An 18676-nucleotide genomic window follows, 5' to 3' on the forward strand; every position below is an offset into this window, starting at 1 on the left:
TTTTTTCCAGCAGTATATCTATGTAAACTAAGGTCAATGTCTGCTCTCTGAAGTGACCTGTAGATGAGTGTTTCAGCTCAATACTGGTGTATGTTAGCATGACTGACACTCTCTACTGACAACTCTGTATTGACTTTTCCCTTGTACTATTGTGTTTTCACAGATTTTAAATACCCTTTTTTGCTTTGAATGTTGCCGTGTTATTCATCTCAGAGCTGGTTTTGTCTGATTGTTTGAAAATGCCTATGGAGAAGATGGGAAGCTCTCTAGAGGCCACAGCACTGCTGAAATACGCTCTATTCACTGCTTGTAGCCTTGCTAACCCTTAACCCCACATCTGCACATGCCGCTCTGAAACATTATCAGCCAGTCAAATGTCTTCGCCGTCCTCGCTCACTTTCTTAAAGCTTCAGCGCCTCTCAGTCTCAGATCTTTTCTTGAGCCGTGTGCTAATCTGCTCATGTCTCATCACTGACGGAGATTCGCCCCATTTCTCTATTTCACGTATTCAGTCTTGCTGGGATATTTATAATTCCTTTAACCACTCAAAGCTTTAAGCCCTTCAAACTTGAAATGGATTTCTTTAAAATCTTCATGTGTAAGTGCTGGAAAAACTTTCATGCCCTTATATTGTGTGTTATTCAGTAGAGTGCTTAGCAGGTTAAACGTTTGCATCAATTGTCTTTGCACACACAGATGAAGAGATTTTAGTTTTTTAGCATGTATTCAGATTTTAGTAAGAATGTCTATATTCTTATGGTCAGGTGAGCACAACATTCATACTATTCAACCTTTATTGTTACTTTAAAGGAGTGCATGTGTGTTCTGTCATTTGATGTGCTGCACATGATGAAGATCAGACTGTGTGTATATTTAGTTTCTCTGTCATTTCTTTAACACCCATCTGAAGTTTACGGATCAGAGATGCTCCTCACCTCCCTGCTCACAGAGCTGCTGCGCCAGAGCGTCCTTGAAGATGATCTGTCCTCGGTGCGTCGCTGTGGCCCTGAGGGACAACAGACAGAGAGAAAGAGAGAAATATTACAGAGCATCAGCCAGCAGAAGGAGAGGAGAGCGATAACATGCCCATTACCTAAAAGAAGATGAAGTGTTTCTGCTGGAAGTGGATTAAAGTTCTGAAGGAGGACAGAAATCTGGCTGTAGGTCTTCATGTCAGAGACAGCGATCGGAGGTCAAGAGGTCAGGAGGAGGATGAGGCTTTATGAGCTGTTAGGAGACTCTTTATAGACAGCGGTCTCATTGCATTGGTGCAAACTGGGGTACGGGATCGATTTATATACTCAAACCTACAGCGCAGACTGACAAAAATATGTTATAAAATATGTTCTAACATTTTGATAATGTTCCCATTAAGTTATGAAAACTTTATTTTGGAATGTTCTCTGAATATTCAAAACATCCAGTTTTTTTAAATATAAAGTTGTCATGAAACTCTAGATGGTGCAGTCCGATAGGTCAAACTCAATCTGACATAATGACATCATTATCACATGGCCCAACTGATTGGTTCTTTTTGTATCAGCAGCCAATGAGCTTGCTGCTCAACATTCAAATACTTGGCTAATGCTTGCTGTAGCAGTTGCAGCACTTCAGAAACCCTCCACCTTCCCCAGCTCCACCTGTATAGATCTGCTACGGGCTGATCATGTAAGCTATATGGGGGTTATTTCATATATGTTATATGTGCAGCAGCAGTATTTCTTACATGCTCACAACAACATGTTGTGGATGTATTAGCAAGTCTTAGTACTTGCTCAGCCGCAGCAGATCTATTCCACCAAGACCAAATGCATTAACATTGTCATGTACATTACCATGCCAATCCCTCTGAGAGTTGTCATGACACAAATGTTTTTAAGAAGTTTAAATGTTATATGAATGTTAAAGGAACAACCATTTTTTAATTCAACATTTTGTGAATGTTACAATTGAATGTTCTCTGAACATTCTGAAACCAATAGTAACATAAAAAGCATTCAACAAAAACATTTCAGAAATAAAATGATCAATGGGCAATATATCAATAATGTTTTTGTGCTGATGTTTTGAGAACATTACTAAAGACCAGAAAACTCCCCATCAATGTTTTACTAAGTTATGAAAACATTATTTCTGAATGTTCTCTGAAGACCACAGCTGTGATTGGTTGAGTCAGAGACCCTTCATCGGGATGACAAAACATATCCACCATAGATTCACACTCTGAGACTGAATGGATGGAGTCTGATTGCTGGAAGCTTCTAATGAAAGAATCTTTTGGTTATATATTTCAATTCACTATATTAAAACAATTATATTACCTATGTAATTATGTGTGATGAATGTTGTTGTCACAATCACCAGCTTGAGTGTCCATGAGCTCCACTAGAAGGCACACCATTCCTGACTATTGTCACTCCCCTCCAGACTGTTCTCCCATTCTCAGACTACATTAACCATAATCCTTTGCCTGGACTCATCACCAATTGCAGTCCCCTGTATCTCATTACTTCATCAAGCTCACACTATTTAAGATGCACACAGACACACGCTCTATTGCTGGATATTGTTAGCCTGTAACATTTGTGTACGCATGTTTTCTTGCCTTCATGTGTTTATCTTGGACTGTTTATCTGTTTTATGACTGTTTGCTGCCTGTCCTGACCTTCACCTGTTTTTGGATTACTGTTACAGAAGTAGGACACAGACTGAGTGACGTAATTTGAATGGGTTTTATTGACAGGCTTGAGGTGGTGGAATGAATAGGTAAGTGATGATACAAGGATACTTTGGTGTTCAGGATGGATGGTAACTTGAATATCTTTTTCCAAACAGGAGACACGGAACAGGAGTAACTGCACACCTCACCAACACAGTGGATCAGGACGAGACTCGGGAGCTGACTGACTTGGGATTGCTGGAAGACACACTTGGGATGGAACACAGCAGGTAAGTAAACAAGACGGTAAGTATCAAGCATAGAGATATGATAGCTATAGTAGTCCTCTTCATAGGAACGAGACCGGACACTGGAGTGTTGTGAGCTGTGAGTATTTGAGGAGTGCGGGATGATTGCCATTGATGACGTGCAGGTGCAGATGATTAGAATTCACGTGACGGTGTGTGCTGTGACTGGTGATTGAGCCTGGCCGGTCTGTGACAATTACCTTGTTTGCTACTGTTTGCTGGTACTGTACCTTGCCTGTCTGAATAAGTTTTTTTTTTATTAAAGCCTGCATTTGGACTCGCATCACAAAAGCATTTAATTTTCCTTAGCTTCCAAAGTTCCCAGCCAATGCTTTTGGTCAGAAAACACAGTATTCTCCCATGTCTGGTGTTGATTCCTTCACCTTTGTGTTCGTCACCAGTCTTTTCATTTTTATTAAAGAATGAATAATTTGTAACAGAAGCTTAAGCGGAGCATGTGGACATAATTCAGCCATAGAGGAGTGTATAAATAGCAGATCTTGTGACCCGCGGTCCACACGCACACACACACACACACACCCCCGCTGTGGGCTTTCACAGCCTCCTCGCTCAACATCTCACCTCATCTCCGATAAAGACCTGCAGCAGCTCCTACAGTTCAGTCTTCTGTGTTCTGTAACTCTGGTGTGACCTGCGGCTCTGCTCTGCAGCATTCGCTGATGGAGGTTTTGTGCTGCTTTCCTTCCCTCTACAGACATGAATAGCTGTTTGCTTTCAGGTCAAAGAGCTGCACAGTTTGTCCTGTAGCTCCATTAACCACATGTAAGACCGCTGGTGATCTGTTGTCTGCTACAGAACCTCGTTTTAGACTTTTACATTTCCTCATTTCATAGATGCCTTCCTCCATTTATTGATGAATAGACTTTTAATATTACTGTTACACAGAGAGTCTTACTGAGAGCAAGCGGATCATGCAGCTGTATTTAACAGAGAAAAACACTAAGATCCAAGAACAAAACCTGATATTGTAAAAAACTGTTATTGTAAATGAAATGATCACAGATAATAATTTTGATGTACTCTGCCTGACTGAAACCTGACTTAAACCAAATGAATATTTTGGTCTAAATGAGTCTACTCCACCAAGCTACTGTTATAAACATGAGCCCCGTCAGACTGGTCGTGGCGGCGGTGTTGCAACAATATATAGTGATATTCTCAATGTTACTCAGAAAACAGGATATAGGAGGTTTAACTCATTCAAAATACTTCTGCTTAATGTTACACTGTTAGATATGCAAAATAAATCTCTCCTGTCTCTTGCTCTGGCTACTGTGTATAGACCGCCAGGGCCATACAGATTTCCTAAAAGAATTTGTAGATTTCCTCTCAGATCTATTGGTTAATGTTGATAAAGTGCTAATTGTTGGAGATTTTAACATTCACGTTGATAATACAAATGATGCGTTAGGACTTGCGTTTACTGACCTAATAAACTCTTTTGGAGTCAAGCAAAACGTCACTGGGCCCACTCATCGTTTTAATCATACGCTAGATTTAATTATATCGCATGGACTTGATCTTACTGATATAGATATCGTACCTCAAAGTGATGATGTTACTGATCATTTCCTTGTATCGTGCATGCTGCGTATTACTGATATTAGTTATATGGCTCCGCGTTATCGTCTGGGCAGAACTATTGTTCCAGCCCCCAAAGACAGATTCACAAATAACCTGCCTGATTTATCTCAACTGCTCTGTGTACCCATAAATACACATGAACTAGACCAAATGACTAGTAACATGGGCACTATCTTCTCTAACACATTAGAAGCTGTTGCCCCCCTCAAATTGAAAAGGTTAGAGAAAAACGTACTGCGCCATGGTACAACAGTTATACCCATTCTCTTAAGAAAGAAACTCGTATTCTTGAGCGCAAATGGAGAAAAGCTAAATTAGAAGTTTTTAGAATTGCGTGGAAAAACAGTATGTCCAGCTAAAGACAGGCTCTAAAAGCTGCCAGGGCAGAGCATATCCACAAACTCATAGATAATAACCAAAACAATCCAAGGTTCTTATTTAGCACAGTGGCTAGATTAACAAATAAACAGACGCCACCCGATCTAAACATTCCCTCACAGTTTAATAGTAATGATTTATGAATTTCTTTATTGATAAAATAGATAACATCAGAAATACAATAACAAATGTACATATATTCTACTGCGTCTAGTATTTCAGCTTCATTCATCGCACCCAAAGAAAAACTGCAGTGCTTTACAACTATAGGACAGGAAGAGCTAAATAAACTTATCAGTGCATCTAAACCAACAACGTGTTTATTAGATCCTGTACCCACTAAACTACTGAAAGAGTTGTTACCTGTAGCAGAAGAACCGCTTCTCAATATTATTAACTCATCGTTATCTTTAGGTCACGTCCCAAAACCATTCAAGCTGGCGGTTATTAAGCCTCTTATTAAGAAACCACAACTAGATTCTAATGAACTGGCAAATTACAGACCCATTTCAAATCTTCCGTTTATGTCTAAAATTTTAGAAAATGTGTCTGCTCAATTGTGCTCCTTCATGCAAAAAAATTCTCTATGAAGAATTTCAGGTTTGAGGCCTCACCATAGCACAGACTCTGCACTTGTTAAAATGACAAATGACTTGCTTCTTGTGTCAGACCAAGGCTGCATCTCACTGCTAGTATTACTTGATCTTAGTGCTGCATTCGACACTATAGACCATGACATACTCATAGACCAATTACAAAACTATACTGGTATTCAAGGGCAGGCTTTAAGATGGTTTAGATCCTACCTGTCCGATCGCTACCACTTTGTTCATTTAAATGGGGAGTCATCTCAATTATCACCAGTAAAGTATGGAGTACCACAAGGATCTGTCCTAGGTCCTCTGCTATTTTCAATATACATGTGTAACGCCACGCCAGCAGAGGGAGCCCTCACCCGAGTACTGACTGGTACCACTCCCTCTGCTGCTTCTGTGATCACTTCCTGTTTGGGAGCCATTTAAGCATGGCCAGGCCAAACAGACCTTGCGAAGTATTGCCAGTTTCACTGCCTTACCGAGCGTTTCCATTGTCTTATTTTGTTTGCTAAGTGTATGATTTATCGCCTGTTTCTCTGGATTTTTGCCTTGTGGATTACCCTCTTGTTTGTTTGCCGATTGGACTGAATACTGTGATTTCAACTTCTTTGCCTGTGACCACGACTCTGATTTCTGCCTCACGATTTGGATTGTTGAATTGTTCCTGATTAAACTTCTGTAAATGGATTCTAACACAGCCTCAGCTTCACCCTCACTACAACATGTTGCCCCTTGGTAATATTATTAGAAAATACGGGATTAGTTTTCATTGCTATGCTGATGATACTCAACTATATATCTCAACAAGACCAGATGAAACTTCTAAACTAAGATAATAGATTGTGTAAAAAAAATGTAAAAGATTGGATGACTAATAATTTCCTCCTATTAAATTCAGATAAGACAGAGATATTATTTATTGGACCAAAAAACAGTCCACAGAATTTCTTGAATTACAATTTGTATCTAGACGGATGCACTGTTACGTCCTCTAAAGTCAAAAATCTGGGTGTTTTATTAGACAGCAACTTGTCCTTTGAAAATCCTATTTCACATGTCCTGTCCTTTCCTTTCCTTTCCTTTCCTTTCCTTTCCTTTCCTTTCCTTTCCTCTCCTCTCCTCTCCTCTCCTCTCCTCTCCTTTCCTCTCCTCTCCTCTCCTCTCCTCTCCTCTCCTCTCCTCTCCTCTCCTCTCCTGTCCTTTCCATTGTATAGAAGTATAAAACAATTATCTTAAAACGAGGATAAATGAGTATCCGGCCCAAGGCTGCACTAGTAAATGGACATGGCATTTCAAAACCAGACCGACCTAAATCGTCCGGATGACCACCTTACAAACACTCCCACCAAACACATTAATATAGATTCATAAACTCATCACAGGTTCTTAGCAGTGTCCTGAATTTAGAACTAACCCAAACCAAACACTAGAACAAGCTAATCAGCTAGTCAACTCTAAATATGAACATGAAGTGCTGATAAATATTGCATTGTTTTAATTTACTATGAAGTATTACATGTTTAAGAAAACACATTTTGGCATGAGGTCAGCAGAAGGAGTTTTGCTGGACTGTTGTTTCAGATTTAGTCTCTGACATCGAAAGCATTTATGGTTGTGAGGCATTTATGCTTCTGCTCTCATGAATAACCAAACAACATCTCACGAATAAATAACAAACTGCAAAAGGGAGAGAGGGAGAGATGTGGAAGTGGAAGGGGGAGGGGGGGTAGACAAAAACAACAAAATCGCATTCATCTTTCAGGGCTTGGTAAAGACAAAGTTGGAAATGGGATTTATGAATAAAACATCGAGCATAATGAAGAGCAGGAGGTTACGTTGGAGCAAAGCACTCCAATATTTATGAAACGAGTCCCAGACGGCTTGTTTGCTAATATGGCAACATTAGAGGAAAAACACGCAGTAATGTGCTTCATTTCATATGTTTAATGCTCTTACTCACACAAAGTCTGGTGTCAAGGAAGATAAAAATATGTGTAGTTATTTTCATACATGTTTGGTTTGACATAATACATTTAAAACAGCCTTGCTTACTGTGTTGTAAGCAGCTTCCACTGTTCACTACTGTGAAATTCTGGAGATGAATGTTTAACACAGCTTTTGTTCAAGGTTTCAGGTATGGACATAATTTCCATCTGTGATCGTTAAAGATCATTTGATTTTGGCTTCAAAAGGCACATTACTTCATGTAAAAATTCATGTTTTAGCGTAATACGTCCTGCTGTATCTCTGATTTGAGTGGACGAGCGGGCGAGTATCAGCGGTCAGACTGATTCAGTTCGTGTGTTTCTCACAGATGGCCAGCTGGCTGTGTCATGACGAGCTCTGAGGACATCATGCTTCGGCAAAGAAAGAGGTGTAGAGACAGAAAGACAAGATTCTCCAGCACACAATAACAGCTCAAGAACTGAATCCATCAGTCCAGACTAAACGTGTTTCTCTGATTGCATTACCATCGATTCTCACACAATCTACCGTCTTTCGTTTATTTGTCACGTGACACTTGAAGAGTTAATTTGCAAAAACAGATAACTCCATTTTTAACAATTCTCAGAAATCACGTTTTTTCATTGTGCATTCCAATTAATCTCAATAAAACTGCAGTTGGGTTATTTTGATTAGGTTAAAAAAATAACTAAAAAATACAGCTAACAATAAAACACAATAAAAACATGATCACATAATAAAAAACGTGATTTCTGAACATTTTAAAAAACGGAGTTATCCGTTTTTGCAAATAAACTCTTCACTTGTAGATTGAAATGCTTGTATTTATGCATGTATATTCTACAGCGGTGCAATAATAATAAAAAAAAAGAATATAAAACAATTTACTAATGAAGATATTTGTGATATTGCCATAATACTGTACGTCCACTAAAATTCACTGTGCAGTCAAAACTTTAATGCAAAACCAAAACCCAGTTCAAAAGGACATCGTAAGAGTAAGTCATATGAATGGTTTTATTCAAGTTGTCTGAAGAGATACAATCGCTTTATATTGATGAACAGATTTCATTTAGGCTTAGATTGATGTTTAAACTTTAAACAACACACATACCAAATTGTGAATAGCTTACAGTACTGTATTGTACTATATTTAATTTCTTTGTCTTGATTTAGGCCCTGTTTACAGTAGTGCGTTTTTAAAATGAAAACGATCCTCGTCTACACTGGCGTTTTCACTGCATTTCAGAAACGATCTCCGCAATACACAAATGAAAAGGTCTGTTTGATTAGCCAGGGATGACGACATTATTGAGCTTGTTCTGTTAGCGAACACCATTCTTCTGTTCCAGTGCAGTTTCGTACGGTAACTTGTAGCAGCAAGATTTAGAGTTAAGCTTATGAGAAGAAAAGAAGAACAACAGAGGAAGACAACAAAGGAATTCATTCATTTATATATATATATATATATATATATATATATATATATATATATATATATATATATATATATATACATACACATATATATATACATATATATATATATATATATAAACTCCTGCAATTTAACATCCTGATATAACTGTTTTTTATTCCATTATTGGTACATTATAAAGCATCTGTGTCCATTCACACAGTTGTATGTATGTTTTAAAGCTGTAACACTCACACACTCACATACACTCTCTCACACACACACACACACACACTCTCACACACACACACACACACACACACACACACACACACACACACACACACACACACACACACACACACACACACACTCACAAGAGCTCAAACTCAGCCTCTACCCAGCACAACATTGCACTGCTCTCTAATCATGATTAATAACAGGAATTACATCCAGTGTCGCCGCCTGTTCCACACGCTCATTTTGCACATTTGGATTTAGCCTTTAAAATAATTATTTAATTGGCTGATTGATCTCTCTTGTTGAGCACCAGCTGCGACGGCTGACGAGTAATCAATCAGAACGAGGCAAAACAATATTTAGCCTCATTTTCTCTCCTCTTATCTTATTTTGTCTGAAAGACGTGAGAGTCTAACCGCCTGCGTTGATCAAATTACGGCGTGTTGTGGAATGAATAGAGAGCGAGGAAGCGTTTGTTGTTGAGAGCGCTCCCTTGGCGCATGTAGATTTAATGAGCGTTTAGAGGAGGCTTCCAGGGAGCTGTTGGCAAATTACCTGCTCATTAAACCGGGTCACTGCAAGTCATTTAAGTAAAGGTGAAAATGAAATTACCTTGACGACAGTTAAGAGCTAATTACAAACAAGAGCATTAAGGCAGTCTGATATCATTTGGCGTCTGAAGGGACTGTAGAATGTGACTGATCTCAGTCTCTACAGATAACATAAGATTCAGCGCTTTATACTGGACATAGAGTTCATTCAGCAGACCAGCACAGATCTGAGGTCAAGAACGGCTTCATTCAGCCCCCAGCGGACCGGCCCAACAACAGCTGCAAACCTCTATCCCACCATAATGCACGCACGCACGCACACACGTTGGTTTTTGTGGTTTATGGGGACTCTCCATAGGCGTAATGTTTTTTATACTGAACAAACTGTGTGTGCTATTGCCCTACACCAACCCTACACCTAAACTTAGCCCTCACAGGAGACTTTGTGCATTTTTAGATTTTCAAAAAAACACCATTTAGTATGTTTTTTAAGCCTTTTGAATTACGGGGACATAGGCAGTGTCCTCATAAACCACCTTCATATTGTAATACCTCTGTCATACCCATGTCATTATACACATTTCTGTCCTCATAAACCATATAAACATGCACACACACACACACACACTCTCACACACACACACTCTCTCTCACACACACACACACACACACACGCCCTGGCCTGTCTCACTGAAGTACTGCTATTACAGTATTTTTCAGCTGCTTACACACATTTTCAAAACTTTACACACAAATCCAAGAATTGCACACAAAATGCCTCACTGTTAGCACTGCATTCAAAAGATCACAAACACATCTCAAAAGCAAACATTTGCAAACACCTTTTGAGGAGAATTGTGTTGTGTTTTGCAGAAAGTGTTTAATGAAACTGAAAACTGAGTCAAAGGCTGAGAATTAGTGTCTGGTTTTGCAGATTTGGTGTGTGCTTCTGCTGTTTGAGTGACAGCTTTCAGAAACTGTGTGACGAGGAAAGATTCTGTGTGGAAGCTGTTTATATAAAACTGTAAGTGTTAATCACTGGTTGCAGCTTATAATGCTTTAGCTCCTTCTAGCTGCATCAACAATTGTCCAAACATCTCATATCTCTGGAAAAGTGCTGCCCAACCTGAAGAGACATCCAGATCCTGCTTCCACACAGAATCTTTCCTCGTCACACAGTTTCTGAAAGCTGTCACTCAAACAGAAGCACACACCAAATCTGCAAAACCAGACACTAATTCACAGCCTTTGACTCAGTTTTCAGTTTCATAAAACACTTTTTGCAAAACACAATGAAACACACACAATTTTCTATTGCTAACAAGCATTGTTCAATACTGAAGCCACATTTTCAAAACTGTTCACACGTGAAACAGAGGTCTATGCTAAACAAACTGTGAATCATTTTTATTGTTTTCAGACAAAATGCATTCAATGACCACATTTCTCAAAATCCATGAGCACTTGCCCTTCATACTCTACAATCTGCAAAACACTATTCATTTTCAGCACATTTTTGTCCAAATAGCACACATTTATCCCGGTGTGAACATTCAGTAGCAAAACTGATGACACAGCAGTCAGAATCTCAGGATGATTATGCATTTTGGAAAAGGAATCCTGGTAATGGGATACAAAGAGGAATAGGAAGAGAAAAGAAAATGAAGGGGACGAGGTCAAAGGTCATTTGTTGCTGATGAAATATAAAGCATTATATTTGACCATGTTCTTGTGCGTGTAATGATCAAAAGGAAAGCTGCCTGCAGAATCATCTACAGGGTTTTACATGACTTACACATTACACTTGCAGTATATATCAGTATTTCAGATGAGAGGACTTTCACTGTTCTTTGTACTGTACCTACTGTACCACACAGCCTCGAACTCATTACTGCTGAACTGATCTGTAGCCAAGTACTTCTTACATGTATTTGTGCTGAACTGAGAGACGACTGTCGAGGTGAGGCAGAGAAGTCTTTCGTCAGAACACTTAGAAACTGCTATAACAAAAAAGGATATTACCAATACTGTAATGCAACTTGGCAGAGGATGCAGAATGTATTTGTTTATTGCTGTACAGTAACTGGCAGTATATTCCAGTGTGTGTTTGCTGTGTATCCTGTTGATGGTTTTTTGTACTTTTCTCTTCTAGTGCTTTTCATCTACTGTAAGATAACTTTACAGTAGTGTAATGAAAGTAAACTTTTCTTAAAGTTTATTGGGGAATTTTACTGTATCTGCACCGCTCTATTTATGCTGCAGACTGTAACAGTCATTAAATAGCAAGATGTTTCCTGTTTCCCAAAAGCAGGTTTTTATAGCAGTGTTTTGAATTGATCTCACTAGTGTTCACTAGTCTGTGTATTTGACAGGTTTGCGTGTAATCTGAGGCCAAAGATTAGATTCTGACAAAAGAGAATGTTTTTGACTAAAATGTTTGACTTTGACCCGGAAGTTTGAAGATTGCACAAGTTGGTGTGTAGTTTTGAGATTGGGTTAGTAGTTGTGAGAAAATGGTGAATTGTTTTATGAATTGTGTGTTAGCAATCGAGAAAAACTGTAAAAAGTGCACTTGTTTAAAGTCATAAAAGTCTCTCACTTTAATACACTTAAGTGGTATTTTATTTCATTAATAGTATATCATCTGCAAGCATAGTATTTAAAAAAATATAATTTTAGCAGCTGAAGTACACTACAAGTGCACATTCCATACAACTAAGAGCACGTCTTTTTTTCACAAAGATTGCTACCATCAGTATATAATTTAGGAAAATATTTCTGTATTATGTAGTTAGTGCCAAAATTGGCATTTTTTCAGTTGGCGTCTGTGAAGGCTAAGAGTTAAATGAATGTTTGCTCTCCGTGCAGCTGTTTGCTGGCGGTCGAGCTCGTTGTGTCTATGAACTTCTACATTTAAACAATGGAAACTCTCTCTCTGTGTGTTTGATTTGTTCAAACTGTCCTCCTCCATCTCGGTCATTTTATCGCCCCAGTTCACTCACATGACATCTGGAATTGGTTTATTTAACTAAAGACACTATATATGATTGACTCTTTCCAGGAAAGGAAAATAACAATAAGCACACAGAACATAACTGCATTGCATGCTCCAGAATCACAGGCTGCCCTGAACAGATGGTCCATCACAAACAGCCCGCACTCCATTCTACCACAATTAATCGTAATAACAGAAATGCCTAAACACTCCTCGCCTCAGAGGCAGCGGCACTTCTTTCCCATCATGCTTTCATGGCAGGGTTATGAATGAGGGCTGAACATTCGGCCTTGAACGCTCAGAAATGTTGCTCTCTGTCCGCCCGACAGAAACGCTCAAAGTGACAAACGGCGGGAAGACAGGAACGCATGCTTGTGCACAGGACCGACACACTGCCTCCTCTGACCCGTGGCCTCGCTCGCCTGACAGAGACAGAAAACCGTGAAGTATGCCAGAAACGCCACTTCATGAATCCTGAAAACCGGCTCTTAAATGAGCGTCTGCTCTCAAGGGTTTCTCTCTGACAGAAGAGCGGCATAATTGACACGCTAGTCGATCTGAGGCGCTGTCACCGTCTGTGTGCTTGTTCTCCGAGCTGTAGTAAACCACAAACATACACCTCGCCTCTGTTAGCAATGATTGTTTGCCTCCATATGAGCTGGCAAATCGGTATATTTATCCTTGAGATCGGGGTGTATTTATAAATCTGCACAAACAGACATGAAGAGCTGAGTGCCTTTGTGTGGAATTTAAAGCACAAAACAAGACATTTCTCAGCAGTCTGTCATTATTCTGAGAGCACTTTTCCTAGTGCACTAATTCCTGCACATATTCTTTTGTGTTCAGGTGTGTTATTGGAAAGTACAGGAATCATGCAGGGCATCGGGTTCAATCTTGCCTATTTCTTGAGGAATTCTTATTAAAGTCAAAATGCATTGAAGATATGTTGTTAGTATCCTACAGATTTTGAATAAAATGTAGCGTCCCATTCATTGACAGCCATATAAACACATACAGCAGTCTGATGATTCTGGAAGTTTAAATAAATGCAGTTTATGTTGTGTAAAATACAATATGCATTGGAAGGCTTCTTATATGATATTATTCATAAGGGTCAATTTTTTAAAATAAATAATAAATAATCTTTCCATGGATGTATGGTTTGTTATGAGAGGACAATATTTGTCTGAGATACAACTATTTGAAAATCTGGAATCTGAGGGAGCAAAAAAATCTAAATATTGAGAAAATCTCCTTTAAAGTTGTTCAAATGAAGTTCTTAGCAATGCATATTACTGATCAAAAATGAAGTTTAGATATATTTATGGTAGGAAATTTGTAAAATATCTTCATGGAACATGATCTTAATATCCTAATGATTTTTGTCATAAAAGAGAAATGTATAATTTTGATCCATACAATGTATTGTTGGCTATTGCTACAGATATACCTGTGTTACTGATGACTGCTTTTGTGCTCCAGGGACACATATGAAATATGTAAAAATACAAGACTGTAACGACAATGACTGTTTTAAACAGCAAAACAAAAGTGACAACAGCAATAGTGCTCTCCTCTGCCATGATTATGGCTGTCCAACGAGGAAACTTGCATCAAAACGATCTCAAGGTTTCCCATGCAGTCTTAAAAGGTGACTTGAGAGGCCGTTCATGTTCAATTTCTGACTAGGAAACTGATCGTTCTGATAACACGTGAAGGCTGCATGAATATTCACACCTGATCATGTTTGCTAACCTCATTCTTGATTCTGCAATCAGAATTGGAAGAGTGTCATCTAGATGTGAGGAGGAAAAGCTCTTCTCAGCAGGTTTTGTTTTGGTCTGACCTTCTGTTGTTCTGAAACTGCATGCAAACCTACATCAGAGAAGGGTTTGGCTTCTGGAAGTGGGCCGGGCATGTTTTACGCAAACACAACAATCTCTCAGGTGAGCCTCAGTATTCACTCGCTCGCGAAGAATGTGCCTCATGATGTCAGATTTTTTGTGAGTTGTTCCTCGTTCCTGAAATAGAGGCGTGTAGTTTGCATGAGCTGTGTATGTTGGATGCGTGACTCACATGAAGTTGACGCAGCCGGTGCCGGGCGGAGGAGCGATCCAGATGAAGCTGAGGCTGGTGGAGGGCAGGTGACTGACGTGAGACGCCACCACACTGCACACAAACTGAGTCCCGAACTGCCTGTCTGACATCACCCCTGACAAACACACACAGGAAGACAGAGTTTGACATGCGAGCTCAAAACCTCACAACTGTTTGTGGAAATCAACACAATACAAGCGGTTTGCCTGCAACATGGAAACGAAGAAGTTTTTGTTTGCAAGTTGTTTTCCCGGAAGGTATTGCATTACATTTATATTTATATGTGGAAGCAAGAGGTCATGCTAGTCCCAGCAGAGCTTCGAATTAACAATTATTGTTTTCCATTCATATGTATGACGTATAATTGTGAAACAAATGCATAAATCCTGCTATTCCTTTAAGCACCAAAATGTGAGCCGAATAAAACACAGTGCAGTTCTCTTCACATTCACACAGTCAGTGGTGTGTTTGTGCTACGGTTCCTGTCACACTTCTTTCTGAAAATACTAAAAAGAAAAACAGAATGTCAAAATACAATTAATGAGGAACAGAGAACATACACACACATGAACTCGCACGCACACACAAGTTGTGTTTCCATGTTTTATGGGTTCATTCCATAGGCGTAATTTGTTTCTACTGTACAGACTGTATTTTCTATCCCCTTACCCCTAAACCTCTCACACAAAACTACAGGCATTGTTACATTCTCTAGAAACATTCTGTATGGATTATAAGCGGTTTTCCTCATGGGGAGCAAAAAAAAAAAGTCCCCACAAAGTCAAGGATTTCAGATATCGCTATCTATGTGAGGACATTTTTCCCCATAATCTGACAGCAAAATTTCGACTTTTTGCATATCCAGTTATTATCCAGATGGGTTTCTGAAAGTCTGAACAGCAAAAAAAACACACACACACACACATGAAATGGTGTAAATCAAATCTGACTCCACATACTACATACTGTAGATGGTTTGAAATGCAGTTTGAATCAGATTTTTCCAGATGGATCTCAGTTTTGAAGCTCTGGCTGCTCAAATTAGATTTCAAGTTGTCTTTCTTAACATGACACACAACGATCACGTCAAAAACCGGTGATGGAAATGCCAGAAGTATTCATACAGTAATACTTGTTTGGAGAACGAGATGATGCACCTCCAGTTTTCCTGCATCTGTTTTAAAAGCCTCGTCACATACATATGTGCAGATAAATGGTAAATGTTACTGCATTATTGCATAAATATGGTCCGTTAATTCTCAGAAGTTAAAATTGCACTTCTAATAGTTGGTTTAAGTCAGGATAGACAGAGGATAGAGAACAGGCAGGAAGTGTCTGATATAGCTGCCAAAATGTCACAATTCTATTTCTGTATTTGTTTCAGACCCAAACACCGTGAAAAACACCCCTGATTAAACAGCATTAAAGACCGAGCGATACTGCCATCCTGAAAACTCAGAGACGTCTGTATTTCTCCAGTTCTCGGTGTTTAGTGCGGATGATCTCATGTCAGTGTTAACAGGTCTCCAGTGTGCTGATATCATCACTCACTCGAGGAGAAAACTGATTGTTTCCATTTCATTTATGATATCCAGAGTAAACTTCTCTCACAGGACTGAAATAATGGCACCAGTCAAAGCATAAACAATGTGTGCATTTTCTTTCACATGCAGATAGAAAACTAGAGAGCTGTCGGCCGTGATTAATGGCAGTCGAGCGACCTGCGATCTCCCACGGCCACCCGCACTTGAGCTGAATAAAGTCCTCTGCCCTCCCACTTCCCTGCCTTCACCTACACACACACACACACACACACACACTCCGTTCGATAGCCTCGTCTGAGATTTTCACTCCAAATGGCCTCTAAAACGAGAGGAAAGATGATTTGACGCACAACAGATGGGCACGGGGTGGCACAGACTGGCACGCATGATGCTCACTGCTGCTCATTAAAATGCAGATTCATAATTTCAACTCAACACATTTAGTACAATAAAGCACAGCCTGACTCATTACTGTTAACCTCAGTGTTGCCATATAGAAGCTCAAATCTATGGTTTTGGCAACACGTAACGAGTCATTAACAAACGTTTTCGAAAATGTGAAAACTAAACTTGTGCACATGTACTGACTGATCTCTAAACGGAAAGTGTTCGTTTCTATCGCTAATTAAATGCATTATGTAGTGTTTTCAATAGAAGTGTTGACAGTCTGTTGACACTGAGGGTTTGTAGTGATGTTTGCTCATCTATCAAGTGTCACTTCAAGAAAAGAGGCTTTCTTTTCTCCATCCTGAAACCTCCTGCACCACCCATGCGGCCTCGTCTCCGACTCTCTGAGTCTCGGTGTATAGCTTCCACTCACTCATCATCCATCATGCGACAGCAGGGTATGAATATTTATTAATCAAACATACAGTATGTGAACGGGTGGGTTAGTGAGATCTAGACGTGTCTGGCCTTCCTAGAAAGACGTACGGAGAACATCACGTCGTTGATGTAGTGTAGCGTTATATGGAATTTCTGGCCAAAAGTCACTTTGTTCCCCTGAGAAACTGACCCGAGGTCAGAAACTGGAGGTCCAGAAGCTTCTCGATCACTTGGCAACCCTTCCCTGCTTTGCCATTGGTCCATTTCATAATCTGCCAATCATCCTACACTGCCATTGTCATGCCGATGACAGAAGTGCTCTTTGTGTTGCCAGGAAGAAGCTGTGTGCCCGACTCGGAGACGCAGGAGCCCGGGGCCGCGGGAGTGGGGGTCGACACAATGCAGAGAGGATTATTGGCCAGAAGACAATTTGGCCACCTGGGAGATTCTGTGTGTGTGTGTGTGTGTGTGTGCGTGTCTATAATCACCGATCATATTATTCACTGCAGCATGCATGCACTGAGCTGCGGCTGATGCCCTTTGCACTGCACTTGTTTTGCTCTTGATCTTTTCACTTTCTGAATGTTGATCTGTGGACTTGGATCTGCACCAGCTGCCCAATGAGCCTTGATACTATAGAAATACAGTAGAAACGAGTGAAGGGTTTTCTGTGTTGGACTGGCCATCTGGAGCCGATCCCAGTGAATCTGAAAAAATAAATCATTAATCTACAGCATTCTGTTTGATAACAATAGTGTAGTCTCTAACGTGATCTTGGCGATCATTAAGTATCGTTATCATTGCTGTTACCGCACACAAACATCTACTGCAGCTGTGAGGTGACCTCTGACCCATGACCTTTAACCCCAATCGGTGCTGGGTCAATCTTGATTTGTCTTTGCACCGAAAATGATGTTGTGAAGCGTGTGGTTCAATAGTTCATTATACAGCAGTTAATTTGGGTCATTTAATTTCATTTCCTGCTGTCTCGCAGTGGAACTGGAGCATTTCTCCGTTTCTATCGCTCAACATCCCATCTGTCTCTATATCTCAAAATAATCAGCCTTAACATGCCTTCAACATAAGTTACTCAAAATGTGTAAAAGCAACAACAGAGGCAAAATGGAAGATGACTAGCATCTTTCCCAGTCAAGGAACAAGCCAATGTTGTCAAACCTTTGATAATGTGAAATCACATTTGTGACTTAAGTCAAGTGGCTTCTAGACCTCCAAAGCAGTGCTGGTGTAAAAAAAAAAAAAAAAAGTTTCCTTTCAGTAAAAAATCTGTTTTGTTGCTTTTCAAAAGATGTGGAAACTTGGGTGGATACTTTGACTTCTAATTGATGACAGTAAGAAACATATCTTCTGAAGCTCTTTGTTGTCTCGTCTCCTCTGATCTCACTTCTCTCCTCTCACTTTCTGTCTTGTCTTACGCTCTTCAGCTGAAATGCCGTTTATCCATCCATATCCGTGTCCATTCAGAAACTGTTGTGCAA

General features: G+C 39.7%; 1 protein-coding gene across 1 annotated transcript in view; it reads right to left on the reverse strand.

The window, feature by feature from the left end:
- reln (reelin) overlaps nucleotides 1-18676 on the reverse strand; it is a 135069-nt gene that overhangs the window by 84805 nt on the left and 31588 nt on the right. Inside the window, exons 3-4 of the mRNA XM_079447181.1 lie at nucleotides 14791-14926; nucleotides 936-1006 (exon numbers count right to left, since the gene is read on the reverse strand). Of these exons, the coding sequence (XP_079303307.1) occupies nucleotides 936-1006; nucleotides 14791-14926 (207 nt within the window). The remainder of the gene's footprint in view (nucleotides 1-935; nucleotides 1007-14790; nucleotides 14927-18676) is intronic.

The sequence above is a fragment of the Barbus barbus genome, assembly GCF_936440315.1.
Source record: "Barbus barbus genome assembly, chromosome: 22".
NCBI lineage: Eukaryota > Metazoa > Chordata > Actinopteri > Cypriniformes > Cyprinidae > Barbus > Barbus barbus.